Source organism: Rhinoderma darwinii, chromosome 2, assembly GCF_050947455.1.
Source record: "Rhinoderma darwinii isolate aRhiDar2 chromosome 2, aRhiDar2.hap1, whole genome shotgun sequence".
In the NCBI taxonomy this organism is placed as follows: Eukaryota; Metazoa; Chordata; class Amphibia; order Anura; family Rhinodermatidae; genus Rhinoderma; species Rhinoderma darwinii.
In genome coordinates, this window is record NC_134688.1 from 44,344,621 (window position 1) to 44,362,990 (window position 18,370).

At 40.3% G+C, this 18,370-nt stretch overlaps 1 protein-coding gene across 1 annotated transcript; it reads left to right on the forward strand.

The window, feature by feature from the left end:
- Nucleotides 1-289: 289 nt before the first annotated feature.
- On the forward strand, nucleotides 290-15,484 carry ZC3H12C (zinc finger CCCH-type containing 12C). Its single transcript, XM_075849993.1, has 5 exons — nucleotides 290-1,041; nucleotides 8,256-8,395; nucleotides 8,738-8,972; nucleotides 11,630-11,736; nucleotides 12,784-15,484. Exons 1-5 carry the CDS (start codon nucleotides 353-355, stop codon nucleotides 14,163-14,165), a joined length of 2,553 nt encoding a protein of 850 aa, XP_075706108.1. The 5' UTR covers nucleotides 290-352; the 3' UTR covers nucleotides 14,166-15,484.
- Nucleotides 15,485-18,370: the final 2,886 nt, after the last annotated feature.

Here is an 18,370-nt window from a genome sequence, read left to right on the forward strand (position 1 = left end):
CAATAAAAAATTTGTAACAGGGTCCCCACCCACCATGTGCCATTTATAATGCTGGTGGGTCTTTTTGTTACCCTCAGGCATCAGGACCCAGATGCAACTGTTACCTCTACCCCCTACTATAACTATGCCATGTGGGTATCTGGATAGACCAGGCCGCCATCTTAAAGTTTGGGTATTACAAACTCTATAAAGTGCTATCAATCCCACACAATGACTTCTGCCCTACAACATTATGAAATGTTCTGTGACTCTATGTCTAATTTTTACTTTCCTTCATTTTTAGGAATTCAGGTCATTTTATCAAGGCTTTAGAACTAATAAAAAGGTGGAGCCGGACACATGTACCGGCTTCATGGGCTTAAAAGATGACTTTGGCCATAACTTTGGGCGCCTTTACACAGAGACCAGTGATACACACTTAAGTGCAATTGTACCGTGGACTATTCTGCGGAAGCCAACCATGGATAAAGTTAATTCCCGGAAAGATGATTCAGACAAAGATACCTCTGAGGAGACCTGTAGTTCGAGTTGTGACTCAGAAGAAAGCACAAATTCTGATAATGAGTCTGAACTGTCAAGTAGACTTGTAGCAGAACCTTGCCGAGTGGCCAAGAAGCATAGACAGCTCTGTCGTTCTCCTTGCATCGAGCCATATATACTAAAAAGGAATGAAATTCTAGAAGACCTTAAAAGTGAACATGACCAAACAGACTGTAAGGTGATAAAGAATCCACCTAATGAAGTAAAGGAACACCAAACTAAATTGGACTTTGCACTTAAATTGGGTTACTCAGAAGAACAGGTTCTTCTCGTCCTCAACAAGCTTGGTACAAATGCTTTAATTAATGACATTCTGGGTGAACTTGTCAAGCTTGGAAGCAAGAGCGAGACTGAACAAAATGGTGGTATGAGTAACACAGTTATACGGGAAGCATCTTCCTTCGAATCTCAAAGACCCGAATCTCCTTTTCATCAGGAGGTAATAGATGACCGTGAAAACCTAAGACCAATTGTACTTGATGGGAGCAATGTTGCTATGAGGTAAGTGATGGCGTGAGATCCATTTCATGAGATGTGTGGACATTGATATGGCTGAAAACCAATTCATGTTTTATTTGGTCCAGACGAAAAAAGCAATCCCATTGATCTGGGCAAAAACATACTATATATGAGAAATCGTCTACAAAAATTGTTTACATTTTTGTTGTCTCGCAGTTTTTGGCTGAATTGTAAGAAGAGAGAAGAAAAGCCAAAAGTGATTACTTTTAAAACAGACGTGTAGGCTCTGAGCTTGGCCAGTAGACAGAGCTGGATACTAAAATGGCCGACAGGAAGTAGCTTCTAGTGTAAGACACTGAAGGCAGCAGAAGCCTGGGACACAAATGGTTAAGCTTATAAGAGGAAGAATGCATACTGTTATTACCCATATTTCCAGGAGATCTGCTCATTTTTATATTTATCAATTGTGCTGCTGATCTATATGGGGGCACTTAGATCAATGATTGATCTAAATTTACATTGCCCCCATATCGATCAGCAGCACAATCGATAAATAGAAATGACGCTCATAGTGACATTTACAATACATACATTAATAAATAATAGTAAATATTGTATTTCTTAGAAATAGTCTAAGGAGTGACGGGGCCACATGCACTTTGAGCCACAGATGGCTGTTTGTATACAGAATCCTTAAAGGCAGCTTTTATCCTGCACAACATATGGATTAAGACTTCCCTTTTTTATTGATCTTGGAACTAACCCTTGGGAAAGATGAAAACCATGATTCAGGATTACCTGAAAAGGGCATTGCAATATTTGACAGGATGGTGGTACGCTAGGTGAGGTGCTAGGGATCTGTGCCTCCCAGAGACAATGCTGAACATAAAGGGTTGTACAGGATTATAAAAATATGGCTGCTTTTTCCAAAAACAGCGCCACACCTGTCCACAGGTTGTGTGTGGTATTGCAGCTCAGCCCCATTCACATCAATAGAGCTGAGCTGCAATACCAGACACAACCCATGAACAGGTGTGTCGCTGTTTCTGGAAGAAAGCAGCCATGTCTTTCTATATTGTTCACTTGATCTGTTTTAGTGCGCAATTTAATTGAATAACTTATGAGAGATGATACAATGGTTACTTGATGCAGCGTCCCGTTACTATTACATTGCCGTGTAGCTCAGCATTAGACGTCTTTATATATAAGACGTCTTGTTGCCTTTTCTATAGGAAAATTAAGTTATGAGGTGAAGAGCAATAAATGGTACTTGGCAATGACTGAAAAAGAAAAAGGTTTATTTTTGCAGCAACAGCGACACTCTTATTCATAGGCTGTTTCTGGTATCGCAGCACAACCCCCTTGCCCTTGAGATCATGCCACAGCGGCGTATGACGGAAGTGCTGAGTTATTCTTCATTGACGTTGATCCTTGTGCCTTGAATCAGTGTTTACTGACTGGATCCTATTTCACTACTTCTCAATCTGTTTCAGACACACTAAATATATTTATTAGCTGTACACTAAAAATATAACCCTGCCCCTAATGTCACTATTCTCAGATATTTTGTCTTTTATGTACATATTGACATTTATAATCTGAGCAGAACTGTTAGTCGATTCACTTGGACAAAGTAAAATGGAATATTTGCCTGAGTGCAACATAACACTGCCCCTAGTGGCCATATTAACATATACATTTTCAAAAGTGTAAGGTCCCGTGCACACAGCCGACCTGAGCCTGTACGGCAGTGCACAGAGACTATGCAGCAGCCTAGTACACCGGTGTCCGGTGTACAAAGCTATTCTCCCCTAAAAGTCATGTTTGGAGCATGCCACGAAAAAAAAATAATCTGTATGAAAACAGAGACAGGTGGAGGTGCAGTAGAGGCCCCATACACTTGAATGGGAGTCCTATTACATATCCATAAAAAATGGAGCAATAATGTGGCCATGCGCACGAGGCCTAATAGTGTGGAATGAATTCACCAACGACAAAGCAACTGTGCTGCATTGAGGAGATATATAATATTGTGGTCAAGCTGTTTCTGCCATATATCAATTGTGTTATGCTTAGCGCAGGGCCTGAGGGGCGGTGCATGACAGATAAAACTATTATGGTAAGTTCTCTCAGGGCGGATATGCTGCGTAAAACGTACACAGCATATCCGCCCTGGTAGCTGCTGGGAATTCCATGCGAAAAACCGCATCAAATTGTGGTGCAGTTTTTCACCCGGAATGTCCGCTGCGGAAAACGGCAGCATTAGCATGTTTCATCCTGCGATTTTTTGCGACGTAATCACCACAAAAGTCGCAACCCTTGACGGTTTGTTGCAGGTTTTAGATCCCCATTGAATTCAATGGGGAAAACCGGCAAACAAAATACCGGCGATTCCGCAACCACAATTGACGTGCTGCGGCTTAAAAAACTGCACCACAATTTGTTGCAGGTCAATTTGTGTGCAGAATTTCCGCATAACACGTACGCGGCGTGTGGATGAGATTTCTGGAACTCTCATCCACTCCTCTGCTACTGTATTATGCTGCAGATTTTCCGCGACTAAATATGTTGCGGAATATCCGCAGTATTTACGTCACGTGTGGACTAGCCATTAGCCTTCTTTTACACACACTGTTTGGCAGTTTGTTTGTTTTGGGTGTTTTTTTTAAGAAAAGCTTGTAAAATGGCAACTTTTTTATGGTACATGCACCTTTTCTAACATTGTTACAGCGTTTTTTGGTTTTAGTACCTGCATTTTTACATGCGTTTTTTGTGACGTTTTTCACATTGCATATCATGTGATTAAAAGAGCATGTGATTCAAAGATTCCTCTTTGCACCATATGTTTATTCTGGGGAAAAAGACACCAAAAAAGGCATAAAAAAAAACACCATAAAAAAACATGACACATTGACACATATTTTTTTTGGATCAGCCAAAAAAAATCCTATAGAGGTCTATGGGAGAAAAACAGCACTAACTTGCTAAAAAAAAAAAAAAAAAGCGCCAAACCAACCCCCTGTTGCAATTTGAAAAAAAATGCCACTGAGACAAAAAAAAAATAAACGCAAAAAAACGCACTGTTTGTAGTGCGTATAATATTTCCCTATTGACTTCCTGCTAACATCAGCAGCAAAAAAACTCTAGGAAAAACGACACCATTCTTTTTGCATTTTTCCTAATAAGGGCGGGTTCACACATGGCGGAATTTCACTTAAATTCCGCTGCGGACACTCCGCAGCGTTAATCCGCAGCGGAGCCGTTTCTCCATTGACTTTCACTTTAATTTAGCAGTGTTCGTTTACACGATGCGTACAATTCCGCTGCGGAGCATAGGCTGCGGAGCGGAATTTGGTGTCCGCAGCATGCTCTGTCTGTTGCGGAGCAGTGGCGGACTGGTTGCGGACTCATGGCGGAATTTCTCCATTGACTTCAATGGAGAGTCAAAATTCCGCAATGAAGTCCGCAGATCTTATGTGTGCTGCGGAGCGTATTGTTTTTACTACCATGACATTTCTTCATTCTGGCTGGACCTATGTATTTCTAGGTCTACAGCCAGACTGAGGAAGTCAATGGGGCTCCCGTAATGACGGGAGCGTTGCTAGGAGACGTCTGTAAATAGTCACTGTCCAGGGTGCTGAAAGAGTTACGCGATCGGCAGTAACTGTTTCTGCACCCGGGACAGTGACTACCGATCTCAATATACATGTATCTGTAAAAAAAAATATAAGTTCATACTTACCGAGAACTCCCTGCGTCTGTCTCCAGTCCGGCCTCCCAGGATGACGTTTCAGTGTAAGTGACGGCTGCAGCCAATCACAGGCCAAGCACAGGCTGCAGCGGTCACATGGACTGGAGCGTCATCCAGGGAGGTCGGGCCGGATGCCGAAAGAGGGACGCGTCACCAAGACAACGGGCGGTAAGTATGAATTTCTTTGACTTTCACTAGGGAAAGTGCTGTCCCTTCTCTCTATCCTGCACTGAATAGGGAGAAGAGAAGCACTTTTCCTGCAGTCCGCAGCGGCCAGTCCGCATCAATTTTCTGCACATTTTGTGCAGATCCGCTGCAGAATCTGCAACGCAGATTCTGTGCGGCATTGATGCGGACAGTTGCGGAGGAATTCCGCCATGTGTGGTCATGCCCTTACTGTGTCTGGAGGCAGCCTAAGGACTTGCCCACACGTAACAGAATTGCTGCAGAAATATTCTGCAGCATTTCCGTTAAGACTAGCAGACATTCTGCTACGGAAAAACTGCACCATTTCCTGCGTTTTTTTTATGGCAGAAAATGGTGCATATTTTGCTGCGCAGCAATTCAGTCCACTTTCCGCAGCAGGGATTGACATGCTGCGGTGCGAAAAATACGCACTGCCGGTGAATTTCTGCTCGGAAATTTTACGCAGCGTGTGGAGGAGATTTTTTAAATCTCACTTACTTTGCTGCTACTGTATTCTGCTGCGTATTTACCGACCGCAATCCTGGACGGAAAATACGCAGCAATTCTGTTACGTGTGGACAAGCCCTAAGACTACTTAGAAAAAAAGGATGTGGATAAGTGAGCAGACAGGCGGCACTTCTAGTGATATCACAAGGGCCAGATCAACTTGTGTGAACTTTGAGTTGCTTCCTTTGCTGCGTTTTCGTGTGTGCGTTTTTTGTGGTGTTTTCAATTGTTGGGGTTTTTTTTGCAAAGTTTTTGTTGTTTTTCTTTTTGGTGTGGCCAGATGTTATATTAAAGTCTATAGTAAAATATAAAGAGCATTTCACACAATTGCGTTTTGGTGTATGGCATATTTTAGGCATTTTTGTGGTCAGTGGCCGTTTTTTCTTAACGCAGCATGCACTGTATATGGCGTTTTATCAGCCATTTTTTTCTTATAGGCTTCTCTATAAGACTTCAAAAAAGGGCAGATAAAACGGCATGCACATTTAATTAACGCTATACTTTTTAGAACCTTTAGTATTTTGCATTAGTATGTGTAAGCCACAGCCAGGAGAGGGTCCAAAACATAGAAGGGGTACAAATCTTTCCATTATACTTTTTCTCTGTGTAGATTCCTCTCCTGGTTTTGGCTTCCAAATACTGACCAAAATACTGATCAAAATACTGCCATGTGAATGTGGTCGTAGTCTTCTATCATCTACCTACACCCTGAACAGCTCCAGTTTTTCAGAACGTGGAACTGATTGCTAGGTGTATCCATGATGCCGAATACTGGGGGGGAGATCACTGAGTTGTTTTACTTAGCAGGTAATGAGGCTTGGAACAAAGTTGGTTCTTTCATCAGGAAGTCCAGAAATTGATAATTGCACTACTCCTGATTGAATATTGTTCTACGTGTGAAGTGCGTATTGTCTGACGTTAAGAAATTCAAGCAATAGGGGAAAGTAGTTAAATTCCACATGGTGTTCAATTAATTATCTATCCATTGCAGCAATTCCCTGGGCTGCTCTGAATAGAAATGCGTGTGATAAGTAGTCACTGGTATAATTGCTAATGTTCTCCAAGAGATCCTACTCTAGACAAGAAATCATTACATCCAAATTGCTCTTGTAATTTCCTTTTCATCTGTTGGATTTCGAGAGGTGATTTCAGACAAAGGTTCTGCCTGAAAGTTTTAAATTAAGAGAACGGGTGAGAATTTTGAAGAAACTTTAAGTGACTAATCATATGTTTCTGACAGTGAATGACAGGCATGTATTTTCCATTGGATTTTTATACGAACTTCTTCGACCAAATTGTGCACTCGGGTCATTTCCATTCACCTTATCCACCACAGAAAGGGGTTGTATGAGATTCAGTTTTTTTTTTTAGAAGCAGCGCCACCTTAGCCCATGGCGGTGTTTGGTATTGCAGCTCAAATAACCCCTTTAAACCTAGGGATGACTATAGACACAAATATTTGCGTATGGAAAGGTCTCCGCCAGTTGTTTTCCGATGCTGCAGGGATAATGAGTAGTCAATGAAAATAATTTTTTTACTTCGCTCTGATAAATTTTCTGACGATGGAATAGATTCTCTCTGGTCAGAATGCTCTTTGACATTTATAAGCTCTGTGTACCATCAAGATTTCGCAGTCTTGTGAGTTTTAAGATTTAGATGGCCATAATACGACAACCATTTTGACATTTGTATGCCGGCCACAAGACCTTAACATCCATTAGTTCTAATAATCTGATTTTAGGTCATCTCAGGGTTCCATGTGGCTGTACCAAGGATGCTAAAATGTGGCCGTATTATAGCCGTCCGAAACCAACATGGAGCAACGATCATGGCTATATAAGATCTTCAATACAATATTTCGTCCCCATACAGTATGCATCTTGTCGTGAGCACATTCCCTATTTACACAGGTAGACGTGCTGCCGACAAACAATTATTTTTTAGGTAGCATCAATAATCTGATCAGCCATGTTTATACAGGTCAATGATCGGGAACGAGCATTTAAAAATGTGCTTCTTCATCCGATCATTGGCCCATGTAAAAGGGCCTTTAAGGGGGTTATCTGGGACTTTTTACAATCAGCAGAAAGGCAGGTACTGGCATAACATAATAAACTAGCAAATACTTACCCCTGAAGTGTCCCTCCGCTCCAGCACTGAGGTCCTGTTCTCCGCCACTCTGGTACCGGTAGCTCCTTCAGCGGTCACGTGCTGTTTATCAGTCACTTTCTGCTGCAGCCAATCACTGGCCTCAGTGGTTATGCTGCCATGAATATTACATAACAGCTGTGGGATCTTACAGGACAGGAGCAGCGAAAAACGGGACCTCAGCGCTGGAGTCCAGCTGCTGATTGTGAAAAGTCCCTTATAACCGCTTTAAGGTGGAATAACGCACATGACTAGATTACCCCAATTTCGCATTTTTCTGCTGTATTTTTGACGTTTGCTGAAGTACCTATGTCTTCAGGTGTGTGGACAAAACTCAAAGGAGATCAATTAAGGGGTTTATTAGCCCTCAATTCCTCTGACATAGGGAAAGTCTACAGACTATGGGGACAGTCTAAAACCCGATTTGGGGAAGATAATATCATTGTCAGTCTGGAATAATTATTCCAAATTATTCTTTGGCCCTACTCTTCGGATCACACAAAGCAAGTACATGTCAACTTTAATTGCTTGATAACCTGTGCTGTTATCACTACACCGTCCCCCGAAAGAGAGAAATCAGGAGTCTTATTATGGTACAGTCTCATGTCTGACTATGGTTGAAATTGATTCCGCATCCACTAACATCAACTTCTGTCTGTTTTAGTCATGGAAATAAAGAGGTGTTTTCTTGCCGTGGGATCAAGCTCGCTGTCACCTGGTTCCAAGATAGAGGACATAAAGATATTACAGTATTTGTACCTGCCTGGCGGAAGGAACAGTCCCGACCGGATGCTCTTATTACAGGTTAGCGATAATATCCAATCCCCTCAAATCTGAAATGATCATTTTAAAGTTATTCTAATAATTTGTATTACTGTGTGCCAGGGCAAAGCAAAGCATTCGCCCATTACACTTCTTGCATTTCCTACAATTGTCCTGCACATTATTTTATTTAAGGGTGTTCCCGCTTAAAAAAATTCTTAGGTGTCATTAAGACAAATCATAAGATTACAATGGGGGGTCCGGAATCTGTTCTAAATATCGGAAAAGTTGAACGTGCTTTTACCTTTTTTCTGATTAACCCAAGCAGTTTTCTATTTAAAAATCGAATCATTGCATTGAACTATCTTGTTGTTTTTTTTCCAGATCAAGAAATCCTACGGAAGTTGGAGAAAGATAAGGTTTTGGTGTTCACACCATCTCGGCGTGTGCAGGGCAGACGGGTGGTCTGCTATGATGATCGCTTTATAGTAAAGTTGGCTTTTGAATCAGATGGCATTATTGTGTCAAATGATAACTATAGGGATCTGGCAAACGAGAAGCCTGAATGGAAGAAATTCATTGATGAAAGGCTGCTCATGTATTCATTTGTCAATGACAAGTAAGTCAGTCATTTATATTGTCCAAAGCAAAACAAAAAATTGCATAATATTTGAATTGGATCAGTATCTGTGCAGAAGTTTATATGTAGAAGGACAAGTTTAAGGGTATGTTCATACGGCCTATTTTCAGACGTAATTCGGCCATTTTACCTCTCGAATTACGCCTGAAAAGACGGCTCCAATACGTCTGCAAACATCTGCCCATTGCTTGCAATGGGTCTTACGATGTTCTGTTCAGACGAGGTGTAATTTTACGCGGCGCTGTCAAAAGACGGCGCGTAAAAAGACTTGCATGTCACTTCTTGGGATGTAATTGGAGCCGTTTTTCATTGATTCAATTGAAAAACAGCTCCAATTACGTCCGTAATGGACGCCGCGAAAAACGTGTGCTCATGCAAAAACGTCAGAAATTCAGGAGCTGTTCACATGTATTTTGTTAAGACAAGTGAACATAACCTTAAGCATACAGTGAAGGCAAAATGTTACTGGACTATGAAGGTTGTGCTATGTGGAGTCACCTCTACATCTCAAACTAGGTGATCTGGTAGGATTAGTGTCATTAGGTTGGGATGATATTTGTTCCTAAACTGTAAGATTATGTTTCTTGTTGAACATCCACTATATATATATATATATATATATATATATATATATATATATATATATATATATGTGTATATAAAAAAGTGGTCCGAATTTCTGGACCCTAAGGGCATTCGAGTGATTCTCACAGGGTTGGAATTGTCTATTAGAATACCAATGGATTCTCCAGAGTTCCCTGCCTCTGGCACAATAATGTTTACCTAATATAAGAGGGCACCAAAGGTCCAACAGAAGACAAACCCATTCAATGCTGGCAATGGAGCCAATCACTTATCACTAGGGTCTATTTCTTATGGGATAATTTGGTAATAACCTATTAGACCTTACTGGAGATATGTCCTGTGTGTTCAATGATAAGAACAAATAACAAATTTAAACTAAAATTGGACGTGTACATGTTCTGTACAGATATGAATGATATTCTGTCCTCCGAATCATCTCCTCTGGTGGGTCCAAGGAACCCCAGTCTGACACTCACGGGAACATAGACTGAATACAATTACATAGATGTTGTATATATAGTTATGATACTTGTTGAATATGAGGAGTCCTTATGCCCTATATGGGGTGACTAAGTGAGGAAGAAATTAACATGTACCAGATGTGTCCTCTTCAATCCTTTGATATGAAATCTAATTTCAAAATAATGGATGAAAACTACTAATCAAAATTGAGACAGAATTCTGGTGGACATGCCATGCGCCACATTTATGTGTTTTGCACACTTTTTGCCACTCACTCGACAAGGGCCATGGCCGATAATAAAACAGGCATGGCTAAAGATGCAGAAAGCGTTTGCTGCAAAAAAGTAGTCTAAAGTTACCAACCGAGAGGTGGTAGAAGGTTAGACAGAAGTGTCTAAAAATGCGCCAAATTTATCCTCCAACGTGAGCCACTATGATCATTTTAGGGCATCTTGTCTAATTCTAAGCTGTCTAAACTTAAGACAGTATTCGTAAATCTGCCCCAATGACTTTTAGTACACCTTCTTATTCATATTCTAGTTTAGCACAATTCACTATTTATAATGTACATGAATAAAGTAGACCCTCTACGTCACATCTTTCATCGTGCCAGTATTAGCATTTGTGATTCAGAATGACGTTGGCATAAGCGAAATCTCATAAGCGCAGAAATAGAAAGGAACCTCATATAATAGAGCATTGAAGTAGAAGATGTCACGTTACTCTCGTCTGTAGACCGTTCAAGAAGCAGTCATCTATAAATAGCGTTGATGTAACGGTCTTTTTTGCTCCTGCACGCATGAATGCTTTTATGAGTCAAAGACGTAGATAAGGTGACCTGAATTGTCTTAGAAAATAAGTTGCATTATAAGATAATAAGACAGTGTACAGTCAATGGGATCAGTAATAAAAACCAGATCATGTAATGTGAGGACTTTTTGTTTTCCATTTAGTGATAGCCTTCTCATGTTAAAGGGATTTTCCAGGACCAAAACATTGGTGGCCTATTCTTAGGAATGAAACCCCTGCTTATCATCGAAACAATAGTGCAGTGGTGGCACTTGATCAATTGTCATGGCCCCTTCCATGTTTATCAAGGTGCATCCATACGTGCGGCTCCGCTTGTTACTGCATCTGAGCTCCATTTATGTTGGACCCACCGATGAAACATTGATGTCCTATGTTAAGAATAGACCATCAATGTTTTAGTCCCTAAAAACCCTTATTAGGCCCCATGCACACTACTGTAAAATCACCCGTAATTATGGGCCCATTCATTTCTATTGCCAACGGACACCTTCCAGTATGTCTACGGGAGGGAGTCCGTGCCGTAGAGACCTGCCGAAAAAAATAGGACATGTCCTATTTTATTATCTTACGGACCGTGCTCCTATACTTTATAATGGGAGCACGGCGCATAAAAAGTCTGAATGTCCGCGGCTGGCCGCGCCCGTAATTACGGGTCGTAATTACGGGCACGGTCGTGTGCATGAAGCCTTAATTCAATAAACAGCAAGCATTGACATATTTGAGACACAAAACGGTTGATTTCAGAGCAGTTATATATATATCTTTTATTTTTTTGGTAGATTTATGCCACCTGATGACCCTCTAGGCCGCCATGGACCAAGTCTGGACAATTTTTTAAGAAAAAAACCGGTAGTGCCTGAGTGCAAGAAGCAGCCTTGTCCCTATGGTAAGTTACTAATCATTTGCAGCAATAATCTAAGATCAATAGCATTTTCAATCTACTGCTGTCAGGTTAGGACTGGCCCACCTGAGTACTTGTGGATCTTTTAGTAGACCTAGGCTCTGACACAATGATAATGTATTTCCCTCATACAACACGGCTCTAAAGGTCCAGCACGAGCCAAACCCATTTGGAGCTGATTTTGGAGACACTCACTTGCCACCAGGGTATATAGGTTTTATTTAAGGTAGAAATCACCAACATCCACAAATATAGTTCAGACACATTGTTTAGCACAGAGGCCACTACTTTACATTCTAAATATTGGGGAACGTCCAAGCTAACAGACAAATGAACCCACGGAAATGTCAGATCCTCCTTTAATAGTAATAACTAATAATATAGTCCTGATATTTAAAGTGGTTGTCCAGTTATAAGAAATTGATGGCCTATCCTCAGGATCATGGGGGTCCGACTCCTGGCACCTCCGCCGATCAGCTGATTTGAAGGGGCCACAGCGCTCGTACGAGTGCTGCTTTCCCGTCCTTCCTTATCTGCTCGTGCTACAAACCTCTGACACACTTTTAGCGGCGGTTCACAGTATTACAGAGTTCTTCCATTTAAGTGAATAGGAGAAGGCTGTAATACTGTGAACCGCTGCTACATGTGTGTCGGCAATTCACAGTTCGAGCAGGGACAGGAATGAAGGAAAAGCAGCACTCGCCGCAGTCCCTTCAAAACAGCTGATCGGCGGGGGTGCTGGGAGTTAGACCCCCACCGATCAGATATTAAAGGCGTATCCTGGGGATAGGCGATCAATTTCTAATGACTGTATAAATCCCTTAAATGTACAGTGAGAAACAAAGTATTCAAAGTTGTAGTAGCGTATTGTCTATTATGTGTGTTGTAGTATTCGTATGATTAAAGCTGAATTTGACCATAGAGCCTTTTGAGAAAATTGGTGTGATCCATATTCTCAAAGATCACAGACAAATCATTCGGTCAAAATGAATAAAGATTTCATATTGTCTATTCTTTATTTTGTCTTCTTAGGGAAGAAATGCACCTATGGGCATAAGTGCAAGTATTACCACCCAGAAAGAGGAAACCAGCCTCAGCGGTCAGTAGCAGATGAACTTCGTGCCATGTCTCGGAGCAACATTACTAAGTCTGCCAATGAAGTTGGGTTAGTCAAGAGCAATAGTGTTCCATCAAACACCAAGATGGACACTAACTCAGATGTAAAGCGCTCAGCCCCAAAGAGGCAATCAGACCCTAGTATTAGAACTCAGGCTTATGATATGGAGGAGAAGCTTCCCTCCAAAAACAAGTTGGAAACAAGGTCTGTGCCATCCTTAGTTAGTATATCAAGTATGAAACCACAAAGTACAACTCCATCTAGAAACGGCTTACATACTACTGTGCATTTACCATCTCAGGACCAAGTACCACCAGGACTCTACTCTCCAATGCTAATGTCCACAAAGAATCATGGGACAATCTCATGTGAACAGTATCCCAAATGTGAATCCCCCGTTGATTATGGATATTATTCCATGATGAATGCTTACTCTAACCTCGGCATCTCTGGAACACGGAGTCCAGAACGGCGTTTTTCGCTGGACACGGATTACAGGATCAGTTCTGTGGCATCTGATTGCGGTAGTGAAGGTAGCTTGAGTTGTGGGAGCAGTGATTCCTATGCTGGATACAATGACCGTTCCTACGTTAGTTCCCCTGACCCACAACTGGAAGATAATCTGAAGTGCCAACATATTCATCCACACAATCGATCAAGTTCTCAAGCATTCATGCAAGGCTACCATGATTCCTTAACCAGAGTCCAAAGTTTTGGGCATGAACAAGAAGTGAAGCATCACCACAAGACTCTACCACCCTATATGTCTTTACCTCTGCAGCACCATGCTGTTGAAGCTCGGTCAAGTTGCCCAAATGAGTACCATGTTACTCAAAAATCTCCTGTATCAAAGAATGGAATTATGGGCAGATCTCTGGTGTCTACGAGAATGGAAAGCATCTCTGATTCAAGATTATATGAAAGCCCACCACAGCGTCAACACAAAACCTATTTAAGTCAAGAAAGTCCCAGAAGCTGGGATCGAATGAGTTATGGGGATGCTTATGGTTATCGACCAAATTACCCAATGCCAGGCAACCCGTCCCAACCGTGTTATGAGCAGTTTGCTTTCCAAAGCCCACCAGAAAGCCAAGATCCCTCTTGGAGGGTACCATATTGTGGAATACCCCAGGAACCCCAAAGATTTTCAAATACCAGAGAAAAGATTTTTGTGAACTTGTGCAACATCTTTCCAGCAGAACTTGTGCGAATAGTTATGAAAAGGAATCCGCACATCACCGACGCCCAACAGCTTGCGGCAGCCATTTTGGTGGAAAAATCCCAATGTGGATATTGAAGATAATAACACAAAAAAACGATACACCTTTTGCGGTGTGAAGTTTATTTCTTTTGTTCAGCTAATGCTGAGGGAGGTTTGCTACAATAGCATTTGTAATCTCCTTCTCAGCAAGGGGGTTATATAGTAAATCATGTATGTTAATAACTGAGCCATGCATCTCCAATGTACACCAGTATGCTCACATTTTAGCAGTGCTCACGTATTGTATTGAGGTGTGATTGCTCAGTTACAGCACAGGGTTATATTGCATTTGTACTACAAGCAAAGGTTGTTTTTTGTCACATTACATAATCGGCAGCCTTTGGCTTGGGCCTAACATTAATTTTATAAACATAGATATTTTATTTATATTTTGATATTTTTGGTGCATCAGGGGTTTTTAGAGAAGCACTTTTTATTCCTCTTCTCATTTCCTAATGAACCAGCTTAAAGCACCAGTCCCTTTTTTTTTTTTACTTACTCCTCATGCCAACAGTAGAGCTCTACAGAGGCACACAAAGTCCCTGTGGCTGTGTACTACAGAGCTGTAGGCACTTCATTTGCCGCCATATGGTGCTCCATATTATGGAGATATTCTCTGGAAGAAATATCTCCAGGTGAGAAGATCTCCTTAAAGAGTACCTGTCACTTGTCCTGACATCTCTGTTTTGGTAAATAATTGTATTCCCCGTAAAATAACAATTTTTAAGCATTTTTTCTTAGAACTCGACATGGGCTTCTCCTCTGTTATACCTCCTAGAAATGTATGTATACATTGACAACTGGTTATTTTTAGTTGGGAGGGGGGTGTTCCTACACAGACTGACAATGCTAAATCACTTCTAATAGAGTGAGACTGTGCAGGGACACACCTCTTTGACAAATTAAATGGTAGCACCCAGCTGTCAGTTTATTCATACATTTTTAGGAAGAATAACAGAGGAATGGCACAGTGCAGATTTCTAAGAAAAGATGATTTAGAATTGTAATTTCATGGGGAATACAAGTATTTACTAAAAATAGAAATGTCAGAAGAGGTGACAGGTTCTCTTTAATATGACATACGGAGGTACAGTAGAGCCCCATAGACTGCTATAGGTGCTGCATTACAGCTCCATACTTGTGTGCATGAGCCCTTATATGAGAAGCAATTATGCAGTGGTGACCTGCTTGTCTTTTTGTTTTTTACAATTGACAATGATATACATTTATCCAGTAAAAAGAATGAACTGCTTCCACTAACACTATTCTTTAGTTCTTCCGAATTCATTTATTATTATTATTGTTCTATTTATTAATTTTTTTTCCATTGTTCCACTCTAGATTAGAGTTTTGAATGATATCTATGTATATCCTCAGAAAAGAACTAGTGTTCTGTCAGCTTGTGATCAAAATGAAATTAAAAAAGGGACTGATTCTTTTGATAGTGGGTTGATCACACATGTAGCTTAATACATGAACTAAGCATTATAACTCTGTAAATTCTTTGCATTATATAAGTGTTTTTTTGTTTTTTTTTTATTTATAAAACAAAGACCAAACAGCACTGATTTTATTTTATACCTATTTATTTTTTATGGTTTCATTTTGTTTTGTATTTTACCAACTAACATGGGTTACAATATATTGACGATGTACACACAATGTACAGGCACTTTTTATAGTATTTTTTTATTGATCTCTTTCATAACATTTATTTTGTAAACAGGATATGGCTCTACATGTCCTGAACCATAGATTCGTATGAGTCTACTTTACAAAAAGCTATGTTTATAATCCAGTTTGTAAAATGGGCATTAATTTGAGACGTTTCTTACATAATTATACCTAGTACAGAGGAATTTGTGTTATACACAGCTTTATTGTATCCCTCTGAACCATTTCTGAGCATAGTTGGAGAGCTCTATTACATCTGGAGAGTTTTTGACCATCATAAACATGCCAATAGTGATGTCATACATATTTAACTACTGCACATTAGACCACATTCCCAATTTAATGTATCAGGAAGGGATTATCACACGTTATTGTGTAGTGAAGACAACATTTAATGCAGAACTGATGATGGGAATTAGGTGTGGAAATTTGCACAATGTTAAAATTGGAAAGTTGACTTTACCATAAATTTATCATACAGTTAGGGTCAGATTGGCCCACCAGAGGATAGGAGCTTTCTACTGTTGGCCCAGGCCTGGCATGATAATCGGCCACAGTCATAACAAGGCCATTAGGTTTAGCAGAGTGCACAATTTAATGAAAGGAGGCATGCACCTATTCTGTATAGCAGGATGGTGCGCCCTCAGTCTTAACTCCTCTGGTGGACTCAAGGTAATCCAATCCGACCTTGCAAACTTTATGTATTTGTTATTGTGATAAACCATTATTTTTTTTGTGGTCCCCTCTTAAACTAGGGTCACATTTGCGTTGTAGTTTTCATTAATAACGGAACCCACAACGCTCTACCGGATCTGTCACACGACAGATACCATCGACACCTCAAGGACCCTATTGATTAACAATCAGGTACATTGGTTTCCATTGTGATTTCTGTCTGTTTTGACAAGAAGAATAGCTCTGCAAGCAGCACTATTCTTCCAGTAAAATCTGCTGGGACTGCCAACAGAGGTTTCGGCAGCAGTGTGAACATTCCCTCAGAGATTATAAATGTAAATAATATCATAATTCCCTTCCTGATAAAAAATTGCTTGATATACTATTACAATTCTCTTGACAATAATGATACCAATATTCACAAAATATATATTTTTGTATTTTTAATGCGACAGGTAACTAATGCTCAGCTATTTGCATATAGATCCTTTGTGAATTTGATATTCTGTTTATCACATTCCATTTTTATAGTACAAAAAGTAAAAAAATTTTTTTAAAAGACAGGAAAGCTGGCCATAGACATGAGATTTTTGTTAGTGGTGACTGGTAAACTGTTTCCTATAGTTTCATATGGGCCCCCTGAGATAAGCATCACCAAATGTGTCTGGTCACCACTTATCCCACTTTTATCATTGTAGTAATTTGCTCGCACATCTGTCTCAAATGTGCATAGTTAAGTCACGAGTGGTGGCTGTAAGCCGAATGATTATTCACAGGACAGTAATCACATGTCTATGGCTTTAGTTGGAGCAGTAAATGTACTCAATATTACATGCTTTGAGCAGGGAAAAAATAAAACATCAAATAATTTAATGTCAATGATGACAGCAATGGGAGAGGAGTGTGCTGATTTTGTGGGAGACAGTGACTTGTCCATTCATGTGATTATGTTCATAAAGACAGGGCTGAATGTGTTTGGAGCGGTTTTATAAATTGTGCTAGGATAGAACAACATGTAGCCAATCAGATGATGAGAATGATGGCAGCAGAAGATGAAGAGTGTGTTGATTTAGTGGCAGTCAGTGATGACAAGATGACAGACTGGAGAGACCTGTTATGATCTAATAGAGAAAAATGGAAACTTTGGATGAACATAGACATTTAGTGGATATAGTAAATGGACCAAAGCTTCGAACCTGTCTCAATTTGAAGACAGTTTTGTAGAGCCAAAAAACTTCTTGAAGTAAGACATAGCTTCATACAAATATATTGGACATTGGACATTGTGGGGAACGGCTGTTTTTCAATATGGAACATTGAGAGACATGGTTACCAATGTGAGGAAGTCATTGCTATCAAGCAGAAATTAGAAAAACTTGTAATGTTGGATGAACATTGTTACTGAATAATCATTTCTGCAATTTTTTGAAAATAGTCTTAAGTTTAACTACTGTATGAGTTGTATATAGACAGCAGCTCCTCTGGCGTTTGATGCTCCATTAACAAGTGGAGCACTCCAGTGACATTAGGAGGGGCTGTGACCGATTCCTGAGTACTGAATATATAAGCGATATAGGTTTTCTTGTGATACAAAATGTGTTTTGAAATGTGCTGTATTTTTTCAGTAGCCATTCTCTCTATTCCCTGGTGGCTTTTCCCAAATGAGATAAATGAGAAAAAAATGCAAAACACAAGTGAGTATTTACTTACATGAAGTAGGTCTTACTTTTTCAATCATTCTGGGGTATTTTTGTGTTTATGGCACCACTATTGAATCAAAAACAGCATGCACATTTACACTATTAGGCCTAATTCACACGAACGTGTCCGTTTTGCACGCATAAAAAATGCAGCGTTGCAGTTCCGTGTGGCATCCGTGTAAGGTGCGCGTC